This window comes from Eurosta solidaginis, chromosome 1 (genome assembly GCF_040869045.1).
Source record: "Eurosta solidaginis isolate ZX-2024a chromosome 1, ASM4086904v1, whole genome shotgun sequence".
Taxonomy (NCBI): Eukaryota; Metazoa; Arthropoda; class Insecta; order Diptera; family Tephritidae; genus Eurosta; species Eurosta solidaginis.
The window spans coordinates 387,847,507-387,866,180 of NC_090319.1; the positions used below are offsets into that span (position 1 = coordinate 387,847,507).

Genomic DNA, 18,674 nt, shown 5'->3' on the forward strand with positions numbered 1-18,674 from the left:
AATTAATTAAAACGCCAATTATGTTATTTAATTTTAATGACATTTACATTGTTAATTAACTTAATACGTGGTAATACATTGTATTGTGTGGTATAATGTTATTTTTAATAACAATAATTTTGAGATAAAATTTCGAAAACAGTTTTAGGCCGGGGTTTTGCTCTTATTTTTAATGAGCTATTGATCGCCTTATTTGCTTTGCGCGAAACGTCTCCTTGGTTTAATCAAGTGCTACCCGAGGGCGGCTGTATGCGACCCAGAAGATTCAACGGTGTAATACCAAATCGTTCCAAAAATTTTGTTTCTATCACCTTTACGATGATAATTACCAGAGCATGCCGAATGAATACCCAGCAGAGGACCATCAATATTCCTAAAGCGTTCGGGGAGTTCCTTAGGCTGTTACGAGAAAACGATAAGGTCGCGAATACTTTGAATTATTCTGAAATAAAATATCTGAAGTTCCAATTCTTCAAGATGCTCGATATCCGAAAAAACGTATAATTAACGTGTTATACGAGTAGATATATTAAGTCTCTAAACCTGCGGAATAAGTATTTTAAATTATTTCACAAATACGGTAATTAAAAACAAAAATCCATTCAAGAGAAATATGGAGTTTAAGACAATGCCAAGTCAAAACTTCTTTCACCCTTAATGTCCTATAATGGCTCTATCTGCTAGTATTCAGTTAAATCAGCAGACTTGTTTGCTGATTTCTTCAAATCGACCTTTTTTACAGATACGTTTAATGATGAGTTGAGTTTCTGCAGTTTCTCCTCACTTCTACGCCTCTTTTTTCAGATATTTTAAAGGCTGTTAATAGAGAAAGAAACGATTTGTTTTTGAGTTAAATATACCCATTGCAATTTCACAATCGGTTTCGGCTAGGTCTTATCTTCCCCCTGCACTGCGACTAATGGACTCCCTAGAGCGCCATACTAGGCTCTTTTTGGTTTTCCATTTTCATTTAACTATCAGGGAGTATTGCTTTATTGTGATAATTTTTTTAAGTTGACAATTTTTAAGGAGGTGAGCATTTTCTTATACATATTATATATTAAAGTCCCAAACTTTGGAATTAGGTAACCTGACACTTTTTATATTGGTACGAACGAACCCAAATTCAGCACTGCTGCGGCAAGAAGTGTGATTGCGTGAGGTGTAAATCAACTTACTTACTTACTTAATTGGCGCTTAATCGTTTAAACGGTTATGGCCGTCCAACAAGGCACGCCAGTCGCTCCGCTCTGCCAACCGGCGCCAATTGGTCACATCAAGGGAGTTTAAATCGTTTTCCACCTGGTCCTTCCAATGCAGGGGGGAGGGGGCGCACTCTACCTCTGTCTCCATAGAAACACTTTCTTGGCCGGAGCGTCATCTTTCATTCGCATAACATGGTCTAGCCAGCTGCGTTTTAATTCGCTGGGCTATGTTGATGTCTGCGTATAGCTCGTACAACTCATCGTTAAATCTTCTTCGGTAATCGCCAACGCGTAAATCAACTGCCCTACATTTATTGGGCTAACGAATTGGTTTGTCGCACGATGTATGCAAATGATCCTGCTATTGCCTTAGGCAATGTGATTGCCGTGCTCCACAATATTCACTATTTTCCATGGGTTTCAGTAAATTTTAGTGAAAACAAAATCATATTCCAATACCGCTAGTTTTTAAAATGTTGTGTATAGCTATATTCACTAGCTTTTCCCTACTATTGTCCGTAAGCTTCAACATTTTTTTAGTGAAAAAAGAGAGTGAAATTAACGTTCCAATACCACTAAATTTTAGTGGTGCTGATGAATTTTTTTACTATTATTAACAGTTTAAGACACTCACAATTAGTGCACTATGCCCATCATGCTTATTAATAGCATAAATATGAACTATTCTTTTTTCAAAAGTGTATATTAACTGGTTTTATGAAATGCAAGTAAAGGGATTAATGCATTTTATAAATGCAGTAGAAATCAACAATTTAAATACTATATTCATATGTATATTTATTTTATACTAAAAAATAATATAAAAAACACACACCTTAATGTCACTTAAATAATAATTTTAAATTTTGTAACTAAAATTACAAAAACAATACAAATTGTTTCAACACTCGCGTGGTGTCTTCTTCAATTGTTTGTGTCAACTAACCATTGTCCATTGTATTGTTTTTATAATTTTAGTTACACAATTTAAAATTATTATTTAAGTGGCATTAAGGTGTGTGTTTTTTATTTTATTTTTTAGTATAAAATAAATAAAAGTTGTTACTTACCACTCAAAAAAAACATTCAAACATATGTATATGCACAAAATAATATGCGATCAAATAATAATGCTTTTATGAAACTTTAAAGCTAACAATAATAAAATATTTGCATAGCAAACAGGGAAATTAGGACACAAAAACAAAAAAAATCAAAATGGAAGGATATGAACCTTAATGACAACGTTAGCCAAATGTGTTTGCATAATGATCCAAAATGTCCATGCAGGGTATAAACTAAGTACATGTCATGCCATACGAGTGTATATATAAATACGGAAATGTCTTGAGTGCATTGAAGAAGAAGCAGTAAGACGTAATTAACATAGTATGCCCAGACTTTGACTTAGAGAGATGAGTTCAATGCATGCTTTAGGTGAAGTCTTGCTACACAAAGTTTATCGCACGTAAAGCCAAGCAACAAGTTGAGCTATTCTTTACTAACGATGCCATCATCTATTAAAGACAACCATTGAGTCACATGATGCTATGTGAATGAACTTTTCGAATTTTGTATTAAAATATGTTTGAATGCGTTTTGCAGCGAACTAGCGGCACGCACACCCACACATACATGCAAGCAAATAATATACACTAAAGGCACAAAAAAAATTTTTTTTTGGTTTGTTAAAGTATTTGGCAATGAAATTTGTTTTCGCAGCCTAATTTTAAAACCAAATAAAAAATAGTGAACGTAAAATGAACAACCACTAACTTTTACATATCACAAAACATATTTGCACTCATTTGAGTAAAAATAAGATAAATTATAAAAAAAAAATATGCAATTAAAGTGAAGTGAAAAGCGCAACGAGATTCTAGTAAAAATTATGAATAATCTAATTACGCTACGAAAAACATTGCCGCATAGATTTAAAAAGAAAAAAATTGCTAAATGCATTGTAAAAAGTTGGAAAAATGATAATTAAATAAATAAAAATTGATTAAAGCATCAAACGCACAAAATAATCCCATTACATTTGTATGTGGCTGACAACATAAAATTCATACAAAATGTTTGGTTGCATTTATCAATTATGGGATTGGTGAGTAAATTGCTTTCAGTGAAGATAAATTTAAAATATAAATAAATGTTTTTATGTATAAAACTATATATGTGACCCGGTCTATGAAAAGGTGACTTATGAATTAAAATTTGTCGAGCCAATTTTTAGAAGAGGTCCAAATTTAATTGTTTATAACACTGTCCGCTAAACTTCAATGCTCTGAAAAATGTTTTCTACCTCGAAACTGAATAGTTATCACTCATACTCAAAACAACCCCAAATGCTTTTGGAACAATTTCGAGAAGCGGTAAGTCCGTACTACCAAAAAAGTACGATTACCGATGCGTATGCGTAACATTTTCTTTGCTAATCATTATAAGCGTGTTAAAAATTTATGAGCTTCCCGAATATTTTTCTGCAATTAAAAAATCGAATAAAGAAACGTGACTATCACGAGTAAATATGGACACTTTTGCAGTAAAATTGAACTTACATCTGCTACGAGTAGAAGATCAGCCTACTGTTTTGCTTTACCTCCAGATATCTGGTTGAGGTGGGTATTTCTATTTGCTGGCCCCCAACCGCCTCCGCCGTGGCCATCGTCGTCCATTTATTTACACTGCACATTATCTATTTTATTCAAGCTTTTATGACAGCTGCTACGTCGTCTACAAAAATAACGAGAAATGTACTTTCTGGAAAGTCCAATCGTAGAAGACTGTCGTAAGCAATATTTCTGAGTCTAGTACCGGAATCTAGGCTACTACGCCTGTTCGGTGACTTTAATATTTGTTACTCCGGGGACAATAACTTTAGTTTTAACGAGCCTGCGAAGCGAATCCGTTAAAAAAAAGAATTATTAATACAGAGCTAGGTGGAAATACGTTTCTCAGACTGGTTAATAAAGGCATCCTGTAACATGGTGTTCGCCACTATTTTGGGTGGTGACTGTTAACCAACTATTACGACTGATATAGATCTAGTGCATTAAAACAATTGCGGGACGGCCGTATCATTAATATTCAATGGAGCTGGAAGTTATGGTCTCTAGGTTTAGCTGGATAGAACCTTAATATTCCTGTTCACAAGAAATTAAAAAATACCAAGCTTTATACCTCGCAAAATCTGCAGAACCAGCCTAGATAATAGCGAGAAAGTCATTTAACTGGAAGCATTATAGACAGGAAACCAGCCCGGGACTAACAATATACCACAGATAGTAAAGAAAGGTCCAACCGAAATGCTTTCACCTGGTTCTATCAAACGTTGGATACTAAAGATTGTAGTGGCTCAATGATTCAACCTCATTATCCTCCAAACAGCTGCCGTAAGGCATTTCTTATGTCAAGAGAAACATCTGTACCACAGTTAGCATAGAAATATGAGCCTTGATTAATCCGAAAATGTCGGCCGATGTCCGACAATCCTGCAAAATATCACCTTGCTACGGCATGTCCTTGCACACCTTTTTATTGATTGGGAATACACGCCACAGAAATAATGAATTCAGCGAGATACCACTAGACTCCTAAACCAAACAAAACCCTTTCGATGGCTCCAGACAGAACATTGTTTAATCCCCTGCGATGTCCAAAAACTCACCTAGAGCTTATTCCGTGTGATCTATGTAGGAGCCCTTTATTTGTTCGAATGGCTAGCCGTTTTTGTTAAGCTGTCTTTAAAATAGGCATGCTGTGCTGCCGACGGTAACACTCGAGGAGCCCTATCCCGGATTTTTCAAAATAATCAGCTGCCCTTGCCTCGCCAAATCGACCTTGTAGAGCTCCCAGTACAAGAGTAGCTTACTCTATTAAAGAACCGCTTAGTTTAAAATTAATTTGAAGTAACAAAAATAGAACATAATTGAGCAACTCATAAAAGCTAGAAAATACTTCGTAAAAGCTCGTCAATCGTGCGAACCTCGCATGCTCATATAGAAGATTATTTGATTAACGAGGTTTCCGATGCATTTGCGTGATTGATTGAGTTTCTTTAATGACAATATAACTACAGGCTGAAAGGTAGATCCGCAACGATTTCCTCGACTGTTTTCTGCGTCAGCTTTATTTACACAGCTGATATGCGCCGTCAAGGTCTCTCATGAGGCAAAGTCGCATGTAAAAGTTTTGTTTTTATTTTATTGCCAAGCCTTTATTAGTATTTATTTTTTTTTTTGCTCTGTATTATTGCCTTGAATTCAATACCTACATATGTCCTATGCATATTAATTGCCCTTTTTCTGTTACTTTACAGGTTAGAGGCGCCGCCGCTTTTCAACGCGGCCACCATGGACGCCAAAAAGCTCCAACAACTGCAACAAGCGGGCGTACAAAATAAATTGCCACTTGCCTATCAAAAGAGCATCGCCGATTATCGAGCTGCCACACACTCGCCGAATTTTCATCAACAAGCTGGTGCAATGAGTGGCTATCATGGTGGTAGTGGTGGCAGCGGCAGTGGCAGTGGCTATCAGCAAAGTCCTACGGCCACTTCTTCGAGCGGTGGTCCACTCTCACCCATCGATATGCAACCGCAGCCAAATAAATTGCTGCTCAAACATTTGGCCAGTGGCGGTGCTGGCGGAAACACTTCGAGCAGTTCACACAGTTCGCCATATCATCAGTCATCTTATAATAGTGGAGGCGAACAGTTGTATCAGTCGCCCACCGAGCGTACCTATTTAACTGCCGCTGGTCGTATGCAGAGTTCTGCTGCCACAGCGCTACAACAACAATACCAACAAATACAGCAAGCCAAGTTGCAAGCGCAGATACAAACACAAAATGAAGCTGCAGCGCAGCAGCAGCGCACATTCGCTATGCGCCAAGCATTGAATCCACCAGCGCCGCATTTCAATATGAGTCAGTCATCGAGTATCATGTCATCAATGTCCCTACAACACCAACAGTTGCAGCAACAGCTACAGCAACAACAACAGCAAACCGTCGCGGCGGCATTTGGACGCGCGCCGCCCTCCACTTTGAATTTGAATAGTCAATTTCAGCCAGCTGCTGGTGGTCCATTGAAGGTGAATCAAAAGCAGCAGCAACAACAACATTACAGCTCGCAGGACCAGCAAATTTACGCACAACAACAACAGCAACATCAATTGCAAATGCAGTTACAACATCAACAACAGTTACAGCAGCAACATGTACAACAACAACAACAAAAACAGAAGGAGGAGCTCCAACAACAACAGCAGCAGCAACGCCTCAAAGTCGAAATGCAAACGCCTGGCACCGAACCAAGTCCTGTATTCATACAACAAAATCATCCCGGACAAGTCGTCAATCAAGCTTGTCAAACACAGATAACGACAGTGAAAGGTGGTACTGTGGTACAAAAGACCACACCCAGCTCGGAAGATTCGTCTGGCAAAAGTCCATCGCATGCGGCGTTAGATCGCAAGAAAAGTGTCGGCTCCATGCAAGCGCTGAAATCACCAATAACCAAGCGACCACCTACGTCGCCAGTCACCATCTCTGGCTGGCTATATAAGCAGGGTTCGGATGGCTTAAAAGTTTGGCGCAAACGCTGGTTTGTGCTAGCCGAATATTGCCTATATTACTATAAAGGACCTGAGGAGGAAAAACTGCTGGGCTCCATACTATTGCCATCGTACAAAGTGTCTGCCTGCCTGCCAGAGGACAAGATCTATAGAAAGTATGCTTTCAAATGTGAACATCAAAATATGCGAACCTACTGGCTTGCAGCTGAGACTGGTGAATCGATGGTGCAATGGGTCCGCGCTCTCACCGCAGCCACGACAATGCAAGCGACAAACAGCGGTGAGTCTGATCATCCGAGCGGCTCTTCGTCACTCAACCATAGCGGCGAAAATTCGGACTCCGGTATTCATACACTGCAATCGCAACAAAGTAAAATGAGTCTCAATCAAGGTCAAGTCACACCCGCCTCAGAGAATGCCAATGCGAATTCAGCGTCGAGCAGCAATAGCGGTGGCGTAGGCGGCGGCGCCCAGCCGTTGTATGCAAACGCGCCCCCTAAACCACGACGCATTAATGATGGCGGTTATTCTTCACCTAGTCCCGAACATTCGATTGACAACGAACGCAAAGCACATCATCCCCAGCACCAACAAGGTGGACGTCACAATAGTCTTATGTCGCCTACGCTACAACAAATGCAACAAGAGCAGCCGCTCCATAATCAGCAACAACAAATACGCACAGCACATCAACCACAACAACATCATGCCATATACGATGCACGCACCGGTAATGTCTCTTCGGCTCTGCGTCTACAACAAGCACAACAACAATATTCTATAGATCAATTGGAAGCACAATTCCATCAACATATGGGTTTGTCGCCAGAAGATTACCCAAAATCACCACCTCCGCCCGCTAATTATATGGATATTGAGGGGCAAATGTTACGTTTGCAACAACAACAGCAGCAACAACTTACCGCTGAAGATATTTACGGCGAACGCGATCTCTATATGCAAAAGCTACTGCAACAGCGTTATCCCGCACATTTGTCGGCGCTTTATCCGAATGCGGAGCGACGTACACCAGATGCATATGGACGTTCGAAAAATCGCATTTTCTCCGACTATGAGGACATATACAACTTGACTCAGGTGGCGGATATGCCCACCTCAGCACAGGAGGCCCTATTGCAAGAAGCCGCCAGTTATCGGAGACCCTTAAGTCCACCGAGCTACGATGGCAGCAAACATGTGCCCGCTATGCCAAATCGTTATACGCCCAACAATTTAGAGGTAAGTCGACTTTATTTATCTTGTATTTGCTTTTTTATAAAAAACTGCTAGAAAATTGGATTACCTACATATATTTGAAAAATATTCCTTGCCCCATCCTTCCACTTTGCTTCTCTTCATCCATTTCCTATCTTCATTCCCATTTCTCTATCTTTCTATCCTAAACCCACTCTCACCTCTACTCGCACTATCTCTCTTACTCCCACCTTCACTCCAAATTTCCTACCTCTACTTCTGCGTCCGTCTCTACCTCTTTACCTTCCTATACCTCTGCATCCCCCTGTATTTTTACCTCTAACACACATACACATATACACACAATAACATTTTTTTTGTAAGTTAGGAGTTTTAGAAAAAGGAACTCAGAATTTCCAAACTTATTCTCTCAAATTGTATCCGTCATGTACTTTTCGTTCAATGGACAAAATTCATTTGCAACTTTATTACCCATAATGAAGCAACTCAAATGTGCCATAAAATGTACATTTCACTTTGCAAACTTTGCCCCAATAGGCCAAACATTTAAGCGCTGTAGAATTCACGGTTTATGTATGCGAACGCAAGCTTTTTTTGAGTATAGTGGAAAGAAACAACCGGAATGAAAATTACAAAAATATATGGACCATGTAAGAGGTTCCATGTTCGGCTCAAATTTTTTATACACCCGGCAGTGAGTTTTTGTAGCCTTAGCGCGTTAGGTGCATAGAAAATAAGCGCTGAAGGCATACCTTCGTAAGGTTCGACTAAAATCCGAACCTCGTACCCGGATTGTGCGCTTTTTTTGGGTGCCGCCACGTGAAAATCCCTACCTGTAAACAGCTTACAACTGTAAAAATTTCTTTTTTCTGATGACGACCACGAGAAACTTTTATGGACTATAATTTTACAAGATTTACGTTAGTTAATATTCTCTACATAGAAAAGACGTACCATGATTGCGTTCGCGAAGGCACCAAAATCAGCTTGCGAACTTTAACGCCAAAGTACACAAGGAAAGGGTTTGGAAATTCAGCCTTCACGATACATCTTCCAAAAGTTGTGGATATTTGACTTCGCCGAAGCTCGATATATGATCATCATGACACCACGTATTCTTTCCTGTATGTGGTACAAATATCGAGTGGAACCTTTATCTTGTGGCAGGTAATATACACACATACCTCAAGCTTCACTGTGTCAACAGTCTTTTAAGAGATCAAGCGCCGCGACGACTGCCCTGCGGTGAGGGCTTTTTGCTTAATCTTGCAGTTTATCTGAGTCTGCATGGAGTTATGACTACGAGTCCGATAGAACTTCAGCAGTAAATGAAATGCTTTGTCCAATTTCACAGAGACTTTCAATGTTGACCAAGGTTTGGTTAAATATTGTGACGAATATTAGCATCACTAAGCTGTTGGTAAATAATCACGCAACAATAAAAATATGAAGCAGCCACTGTTATATACATGTACACGTTAAAGCTAGCAACACTTATGTACAAGGCAACGAAGAGATCTCCCACACAGATGTAGTCATCAGCCGAAGTAGTAACTCACACATACACACGTATATATCTGGTAACCAAGCAGGAGTTACAAAAAGTTCGAGAGGTAAAACATCTAGACCTTTGGAGAAGTATGCGGACGAGGCAACAGAGAGTATACAAGCAGCGCAAGTGAGTAATAACTAATCAGTTTTGATTTAAACACGCTATTAGCTATGAAGTGGCGTATAATTGTACTACTCCCAAAGCAAGCTAAATAAATCAGTTTGCAATACTGCATATTGGAGTGATTTATTTAACAGTTTAGCGATTCGAACGTTAGCAGAAGGTGCATAATAACCAGGATTTCACAAAATTCGTTACAATATATTATTTTGGACGGGATGATAAATGTGAGACCGTCTCCGTTTTCTCTCCACCGATCTTCCAGACCGATTTACACTTTAGATTGCTGTGGCTATCCAGTTAATTCGTTATAATTTAAATGCATGATTTTCAAATGCGAACGGGGAGAGGTCGTTACTTCGGCTGATAGTATAATGCAAGGTTACGCGTGCTTTCGCAACCCTGAAAGCCTCAATATTGCTTCTTGCAGGCCCAGCAAAATTGTCTTTGATACAGCCGGGAAAAGGCACACGAATCATAGCAGTTTTGGCAAGTGTTATCGATGTTGATGGTCCTTTGGCTGAGATATATCCGGTACGTTCCGGTAACAAGCACCATTGAGATACTAACCCGCCCATCTCGGAAATGATCTAATATGACCACATTGAGCTTTCTAGGTCATATCGCCATCCCCCCTAGGTCTATTAGGAATTATCGCCAGAATCTTGTCTGCTGAATATGTGCATGATACATACATCATATATAACAGGATTACCCTCGGGTAGATGAGGTTGAAAATTGAGGTGCGGAAGCTATGAAGCTTTATAAAGCTTTGTATTGCGCGTATCAACCCCTAGAATCTCCCTCATACTCTCGTACGGTTCAGAGAAAATGGCTTGCCAATTTTGATAGCAGCATAAGTAATCCACTTGAATTTAAGTTTTGTAAGTCATAATAATCCTATGCCTGTTCAGATTTTGGACAGCGCTTGCCACCTAAAAGTACACCCATTACACAAAGATGACCAGTTTAAGTCAACTAGCGAGCCAATGTATGTAATGGTGCTTTATGTACAACTAGTATATTATTTACTTACTACTGTGCATGCATGAGTGTATAAATAAAGTAGTAGTCATGCACAAACGAGTAGGTATTTAGCAGCCATAAGAACTGGAAACAATCTAACGTAGGTACTTTGATGGCGCCTAAACGGAGGGAGTTTGAGTGTTGGCAATTTGCAAAGTTGCGATCAAAACCGCCACATCAGTCAAAATACATAGTTGTGCTAGTTAAATTGTTGTTGTTGTTGTTGTTCCTTTCGCATTGCTCTAACTACTACCTACCACATGGTAAGTAGTCCAACATATATCCCGCAGGCATTTCGTATGTAAGAGCATTGCGTAGACGAGTATGTAGCATGCAACGAACAAGAAGTTACACTTACGTTAAAAGCACGCGCTCACCTACTTACTTACATTTGTCTAAATGTATTTTTCTTAAATATTATGAACAATGTTTTCTATGGTTGGTAGTTGGGTCATATGTTATGTATCTGAGTCTAGTATAGGTAGCAACCAAAGCAACATAGTGAGCAGTTATGGATATTTTTTCCGTGAAGAGGCATTATTTTTGGGCTTACAAATGTGTTCTATTCCGGTCAGTGCACCATAAATACAAGTTTGCTAAATAATTTCCATACATTTGCAATAAGAGATGGGCTTCAGTGAGCTCTAGCCCTTCTGAGCGCTTGGCATCAACAATTGCCTTGGAGGATTACGACACTTGAAAAAAGTGTTCAATTCTGCGCTTACTTAGCTGACCCGCACCACACCTTTTCAGAAACAAATTGCAAGTGGACAGCTATGTTCTTAAGTCCCCATTGGCATCCACCTCTAGCTTGCAAGTTGTGGGACCCAGAAAATTTTACAGAAAAGTGGCTCGATATCAATGCTACCACGTTTAACAGCACAGTTTTAGAGCTCCGCGATTTAATAGAGCTTGACTGTCCGAGTATATGACTAATTTCTTTAAACATGGCGCACTAAATAACATTCCAACCGACCTTAGTAGTGATGATCTCCGCTTGTAGGACGTTGTAACGTTGTCGGTTAGCCTACACAAAAATGAAGCTCACCATACCCCGCCCATTAAACGCTAACAGTGTGCGTTTTGCTATGGATGAAGTTAAATCCAGGAACAACGCTTTATAAGGTTATATCGCTCGTCCCAAAACCTAGTTACATTACAGGTTGCGGATGACAACCATATCATATAGACCGTGCAATACTCTAGAAGATAGCCACACTCTCTGTAACAGTACAAGATGACCGAGGCTTTTCTAGCTATGTCCCCTTTATTTAACTTATATGTCAGCTAGTTGTCAACTGGTTTAAATACAGGGACCGTGTACCTTCTCGTAGCTAGAACAAGCTCTGTTGTATTAGCGCTTACAGCCAGGATTTAACCCACCTAGCCACCGTACCGAGGCATCTCAAAATTTTAAACTTTTGGTTTTGTTCATCCAAGGAGATCTTAATATACCCGTAATCGGAGGAAAGAGCACTTCAGGAAATAGCGCTCTTAGGTAGGTCCAAAACTTTTATCCAAACTAAAGTAACGTAAGTAAAAATACATAAACCCTCGCTTAAAATAAGACCAAAATATTACTCACCTCTTCTGTTGGTATTCACGCTCTCCTATAGGGCATGGTACGAATCAACGTCGTCTTCGGATAATCCCTAATCCTTTAAAACTCGCTCCAGCGGTGATCTTGTTGATGATAGCCGTTGCTGGCCTGTTATGTCGCATGCACCCCTAAGTCAGTCATTACTTCTTACTGCAATCCTTAAGGCAAACATTTTAACTTATCATTGAAATCAGATAGAAGCAAAGCTTTAATTTCTCTTTTAACAAGCACACAGGGTTTTAGCTTACCTGTCTACTTGTGCACCAACAGATTATACCCAGCCGCACTCAACCTAAAAACCGCTACTGCCAGCACACTGCTCCTGTGCCTCACTTCGACATGCTCTATGCTAAGCAAAGTATTCCAATCTATATATATAAAAAGAAGTGTACATTTTGATTGTCACTCCATAACTCGAGAACGGATAGAAAGATTGCCATGAAATTTTTAGGAAAGATACAGGAAGGAGAGATGATGGTTAGTTGATTTTGAAATCCCAAATCGGTTTAGCCATATATCTATATATATAAAAATGAATGTTTGTATGTATGTCATCGATTAACTCAAAAACTACTGGAGCGATTATTATGAAAATTGGTATATATATGTATTTTTCCACGGGGAAGGTTTATATAATGAGTACTTTGATACCGGGTGACTAGGGTCTCGAGATATAGGCCAAAACGTGGACCCGGGTACCCCTAGAATGTGTTTACACAATATGGATATTAAATGAAATCTGCTGATGAGTGCTTTAGTACAGGGTGGTTTTCATACCTATTGGTGACTAGGGTCTCGAGATATAGGCCAAATCGTGAACCCGGGTACCCCTAGAATGTGTTTATACAATATGGATATCAAATGAAAGCTGTTGATGAGTGCTTTAGTACAGGGTAGTTTTCATACCTATTGGTGACTAGGGTCTCGAGATATAGGCCAAAACATGGACCCGGATAGCCCTAGAATGTGTGTGTATTTTGGATATCAAATGAAAGCTGTTTTTGAGAGCTTTTAAGTAATTTTCATTGTGATATTCGATTTAGTCGCATCAACCTGGCAAAACTGATAAATATGCATGCGAATCCGAAATAAAGTCATGAATTAATAATACCCACATACCTATTTACATACGTCCTATTCGATTTGCCTGAAATTTGGTATATAAGTTTGCCTATATTAGTATTTACTATGCTTTTTTCCGGGAAGTAGACCAGAGGCGGACTGGGACTGGGATTAGGACTGGGACTGGGACTGAGATTCGGAATGGGACTGGAACAAAATACATACCACCCTCTGGGGCTAGCAATAAGATATGAAGAAGAATGAGAAAAACTTGCGAGAAGAGAAAAGAGAGAAGGAGACTGAGAAAGAGATAGAATGAGACGAAGATGGAGATAGATGAAGCGAAAAATACGGAGGGAGGAGTGAATACAAAGATTGGGAAAAAGTGTAGAGAGGCGTGGGCAGATTTAGACGGAAAAAGCTTATTAAAATGTATGCAGATATACCAAATTTAGGGCAGAGCAACGTCTGCCGGGTCTGCTAGTAGAATTATAAGATTCTCGCACAATATTCCAATGTCATTTGAGGTATGCCCCTTCAATCTTTACATCATTAGCATTTAAAATCACACAACACATTTTAAGATAACCTCGGCCTAAATGTCGGTTAAATATCATTCAAGCCAGATTACCTTTATTATAGTCCTTTCTTCGCAGATTTCTTTTCTACTTGAGCATATTATTATTATTTTTTTTTTTTTTCACTGGGCATACATACGTTGTTGCATTAACAAATACAATATTTACATGGATGAGGGTATTGTGTGCATGTGACTTCACTTAAGCATGCACCTGTGCTCACGTCAGATGTCAGTAGGATTTTGTTCAACAAACTGTAGTAAGAATTACTCGTACAACTTTCGTTTCATCAGTTTGTTTTTACATAATACACACACACACATATATATATACATACATACATTTTTGTTTCTGTAACCTTTTATTCGCTATTTTTACTTTTCGCTATTTATTTCTGCGTATCTCGGTATGTATGGAAATTATAAAGCAAATGACTTACCGCTAATGCCACATCGAAAAGCGATACAAGAAGTTTACTTGAGCACGCAATATTGTTTGTTGTAATGTGGCTTTCGAGCGCACATATGTACATATATATACTAACTAGTTACATACATTAGTACATACTCGTGGTAATTATTTTCTGATAGCAATTGCCTTTCGTTAACATAAAATATTCATTTACTGCAATTTTCCATAAAATTACTTGAATTGGGTGAAATGAGGTCAATGAATTTGATTATAAACTTTAATAGATTATACTACATAGAATACCTTTCCTACTATTTCAAATTTACCTAAATAACTAATGCTTTGTTATCGGTAATTTGAGTACCAGTGATTATAATAACCTTTTTTTAACTGAAGTTATTTATTTAGGTGGCGCTGATATGCTGAAGAAATCAGTTTCTGTAATGGTTTTCGTAGCAAAGTGTTTATTTTTCTACACCTATTTTTTCAAAGCGGGTAAAAATTTTACCCTCTTCTGACCGTTAAAGATACATCCCTACCTACCGTTTCAGATAGCGTACATCTTCTGTCTTTTTTCATTTACTTCACCTGGTGATTCCACCATACTCAACCACATACACTCTAAATTCTGGTGCAACCTTTGAAAAAGTCAATGAATTTAAATCAAATATCTCGTTCTTTACCTCCACCTTATATGATCTAAAGTTGATATTTTTTCCATTTTTGATCTATTTGTTTGACTACAAAAAGCTGAGAGAAAATAATAATACATAATAAATGTATAAATACTTAAAAAAAAAAAACAATAAAGATAATCAAAAACTCATAATTTTCTTATTTACAGTCCGCAGCCGTACAGCAGCAACTGACCGCCAGCAGCAGCAATTTACGCGTCCAACCTACTGCAGCTATTGTGCGACCACATTCTGCGGACTTTTTGGAATACGAAGCACGCGTGGAATCAGCAAACGCCGCTGCCGCTGCAGGCACATCAAACATGCCTTCTACAATCAAACCGGATGCAGTGCGAGCTCCACGACCCAAATCATCGTTAGATATTAATCGCACGCCCGATAGTTTTTACTATTCCGAAGCGAGTTACGCAGAGAAAATGCGTAAAAGTGCACTCTATTTACAGCATCCACAGAGTGGTGCCAGTGCGCAACCGCAGCAAGCGGGTGGCTATCGCACCGCCAACGATTTCCTCAGCCCTGTAGGTAGCGGCGTGCATACAATTGGTTATGAAAATCCCTACGAACGCACACACAAACGCAGCGAACAATTTCACGATGGACAGGGTGCCGCCAGTATGCCACGTATGAGTCGCAGCAATACAACAACTGCCATGAATACAAGCAGCTTGGCGCATTTGCGATCACAATCGTTACATCCGCAGACGCAAGCACTGCTCTCACCACAGTCACAACAAAAGCAGCAGCCACTGCCACCGCAAAAACCTGTATATACGCCGACCATGTCGACGCAGCAGATTATCCAACAGAGCGAACAATTTTTACGCTCGGCAAGTGCGCGCTTGCCCAAACGCAGCGGCGGTTTCGATGATGACTACAATAACGCGGCGGCCACTTCAGCAGCACAACAGCAACAGGTACAAACATTGCAGCAGCAACGGCAAACACAGTCGCAACAACAACACCAACCAACAGCAATTGATGGCGAACGTAAACGTGAAGAATCAATGAAACGTTTGCTGGAGTGGAAGCAGCGTATGTTGCAGTCACCGTTGACGCGTAAGGGCGTGCAGCAAGGTGGTAGCAATATGTCCGCCATGTCGAAGCTCGGCAGCAATCCAAATATACTGCTCGCATCGACGACGGTGGCGAGCGGTGCTCATTATGGCAATACAAATGCAACTGGTAGCAAGAGCGTCAGTAGTGCGGTTGGTGGTGTTGCAGCTGGAGTTGTCAGTGGGAGCAGTGGTGGCGTGACTGCAGCTACGGGTGGTGCAGGTAGCAACTTAGCAGGTGGTAGCCTTGTCAGCGGTGTGGGTGGTATACAACGTAGTCGTTCGGAAATACACGCAAATATAGCACCAGCCGGTTATAATAGTTACTCATCGGATGATGAAGGTATGTCAATATTTAAGTTATTTGTGCTTGATTTGCTTGGTTTATTTATATTTAAATATGTCTTAACACTCGCCGTATTTCTTGTAACATTTTGCGGGCAGTTAACAACGTTACGACCTTCACGCAGTGTGGTTGTTTTAAACATATAACAAGTTTTGTAAATGGGGTTTTACTAAAAAAACTTGAACGTGAGTAATTTTTGAGGGACAGATATTAAATTAACAAGTGACTGCGCAAAGAAATTATGTAAAACTACCCGTTCAATCTAAATTTTGCTGAGCATAGCCAGTGTTGGACAAAAGATTGACAGAAGTTTTGCACTCCCTTTTTGGTTTCAATTATGTAATATTTCTGCATAGGGTCAACCGTTTCTGTATATATTGCTGAAACCGTAAAGAGGTGGACCCCTCCAATTTATTCTTATTTAAAAAAGAGCTCAAAAACCTTAAAAAATGTTTTTTTTTTAATTTAAAACAAAAACTCGAAAATGCCCGTCAAATATAATAAGAGGACCGAGACGAACATAAAGTGTTAAATTTTTTTTTTTAACTTTTTCATTTCCCTTTCGTTGCATAGTCTCTGTGCTCTGAACTATGTGTGAAGTTTCAGATTCATAGCTTAGCGGTTAGTCGTTTGAAAATTGATCGAGAGATCGCGGCCCCTGGTGGTACATTTTGTGATAGGTATTCCAGTCCCTTTGGCTTCTGAAGTATGTATAAATTTCAATCCTCCAGATTTCCAGAAAATAACATAAAAATCAACCGAAAAATTCCAAATTTCGAATTAGTTTTATTATACATATGTGCCCGTGCGCCACTTACCGGATTTTTTGCGTATTTTTTTGAATAATCTTTGTGCTCTGAACTATGTGTGAGATTGAAATTTTGAAGCTCAATAGCAGGTTTCTCTGACCTCACCCCTCTCCCTTCGTTCGGTATGAAGTTTCTAAATATCTCGCCCGAGGTGGCGATGCTCGCCCCACCTAATAGCCGCGACCGATCACAAATTGTCATCAATATCCTCTAACGGGAGTCCAAGGAAACTTGCCGTTTCAACAGGGGTGGACCATAAGGAAAGGGGTGTTAGAGGCGTTGGTTCCACATTACAATTGAAGAGATGGTTGGTGTCATGTGGGGACACATTGCAAGCGGGGCATACATTTTGTATGTCGGGGTTGATTCTGGATAGGTAAGAGTTTAACCTGTTACAGTATCCAGAACGAAGTTGAGCAAGAGTGACACGCGTTTCCCGGGCAATTCCCGGCATAAAGGTCCGACGCCTGTTTATGGAGTTCACCAAGGACCTGCTTGTGTTTTTTCACTTCATACGGCTGGGTTCTCAGGTGCCGTATTTCCTCAAAATGCTTACGGAGATGACTCCTTAAGCCCCTAGGCGGTGCTGGTTCATCAATCAGATGTCTGTTGGGATGCCCAGGTTTCTGGATATTCAACAGGAACTGTTTGGTCAGCATCTCATTTCTCTCCCTGATGGGGAGTATTCTCGCCTCATTATGCAGATGGTGTTCTGGGGACATAAGAAGACAGCCCGTGGCGATTCTGAGAGCAGTATTTTGGCAGGCCTGTAGTTTCTTCCAGTGGGTGATTTTTAGGCTTGGCGACCATATGGGTGACGCGTAGCACGTAATCGGCTGGCTAATTGCTTTGTATGTAGTCATGAGCGTTTCTTTATCTTTTCCCCAAGTACTGCCAGCGAGAGATTTGAGGATTTTGTTACGGCTCTGAATTCTCGGAACAATTGCGGCTGCGTGCTCACCAAAATGTAGACCCTGATCAAACGTCACACCCAAGATTTTGGGGTGTAGGACAGTCGGTAGCGTAGTGCCATCGACGTGGATGTTCAAAATGGTCGACATTTGGGACGTCCATGTTGTAAATAAGGTCGCGAAAGATTTAGTCGGTGATAATGCCAGGTTTCGCGAGGCGAAAAAACTGGAGAGATCAGGGAGGTAGCCGTTTATTTTATTGCATAGCGCATCGATCTTTGGGCCTGGGCCTGTGGCCATTATTGTGCAGTCATCGGCGTAGGAAACGATTGTGACTTCTTCCGGTGGTGAAGGTAGCTTAGATATGTAGAAATTAAACAAAAGTGGGGATAGGACACCACCCTGTGGCACCCCTTGTTTAATTCTCCTTGGTTTTTATGTTTCGTTTCTAAATTGAACCGATGCCTGCCGACCACCCAGATAATTTGCGGTCCACCTTTTAAGACATGGGGG

General features: G+C 40.0%; 1 protein-coding gene across 23 annotated transcripts in view; it reads left to right on the plus strand.

Moving 5' to 3' along the window:
* Positions 1-18,674, plus strand: part of kmr (kramer) — a 302,338-nt gene that overhangs the window by 223,462 nt on the left and 60,202 nt on the right. For 12 of the 23 annotated variants that reach the window (XR_010949184.1, XM_067763422.1, XM_067763421.1 and 9 more), the window contains exons 2-4: positions 2,956-3,312; positions 5,527-8,023; positions 15,193-16,438. Coding sequence is in view for 22 of the 23 variants with exons in the window: in XM_067763422.1 (XP_067619523.1) it covers positions 3,281-3,312; positions 5,527-8,023; positions 15,193-16,438 (3,775 nt within the window). In the remaining variant the exon portion in view is untranslated. Of the gene's footprint in view, positions 1-2,927; positions 3,313-5,526; positions 8,024-15,192; positions 16,439-18,674 lie in introns of all 23 variants that reach the window. The other 11 variants (XM_067763428.1, XM_067763432.1, XM_067763429.1 and 8 more) reach the window with 3 other exon arrangements.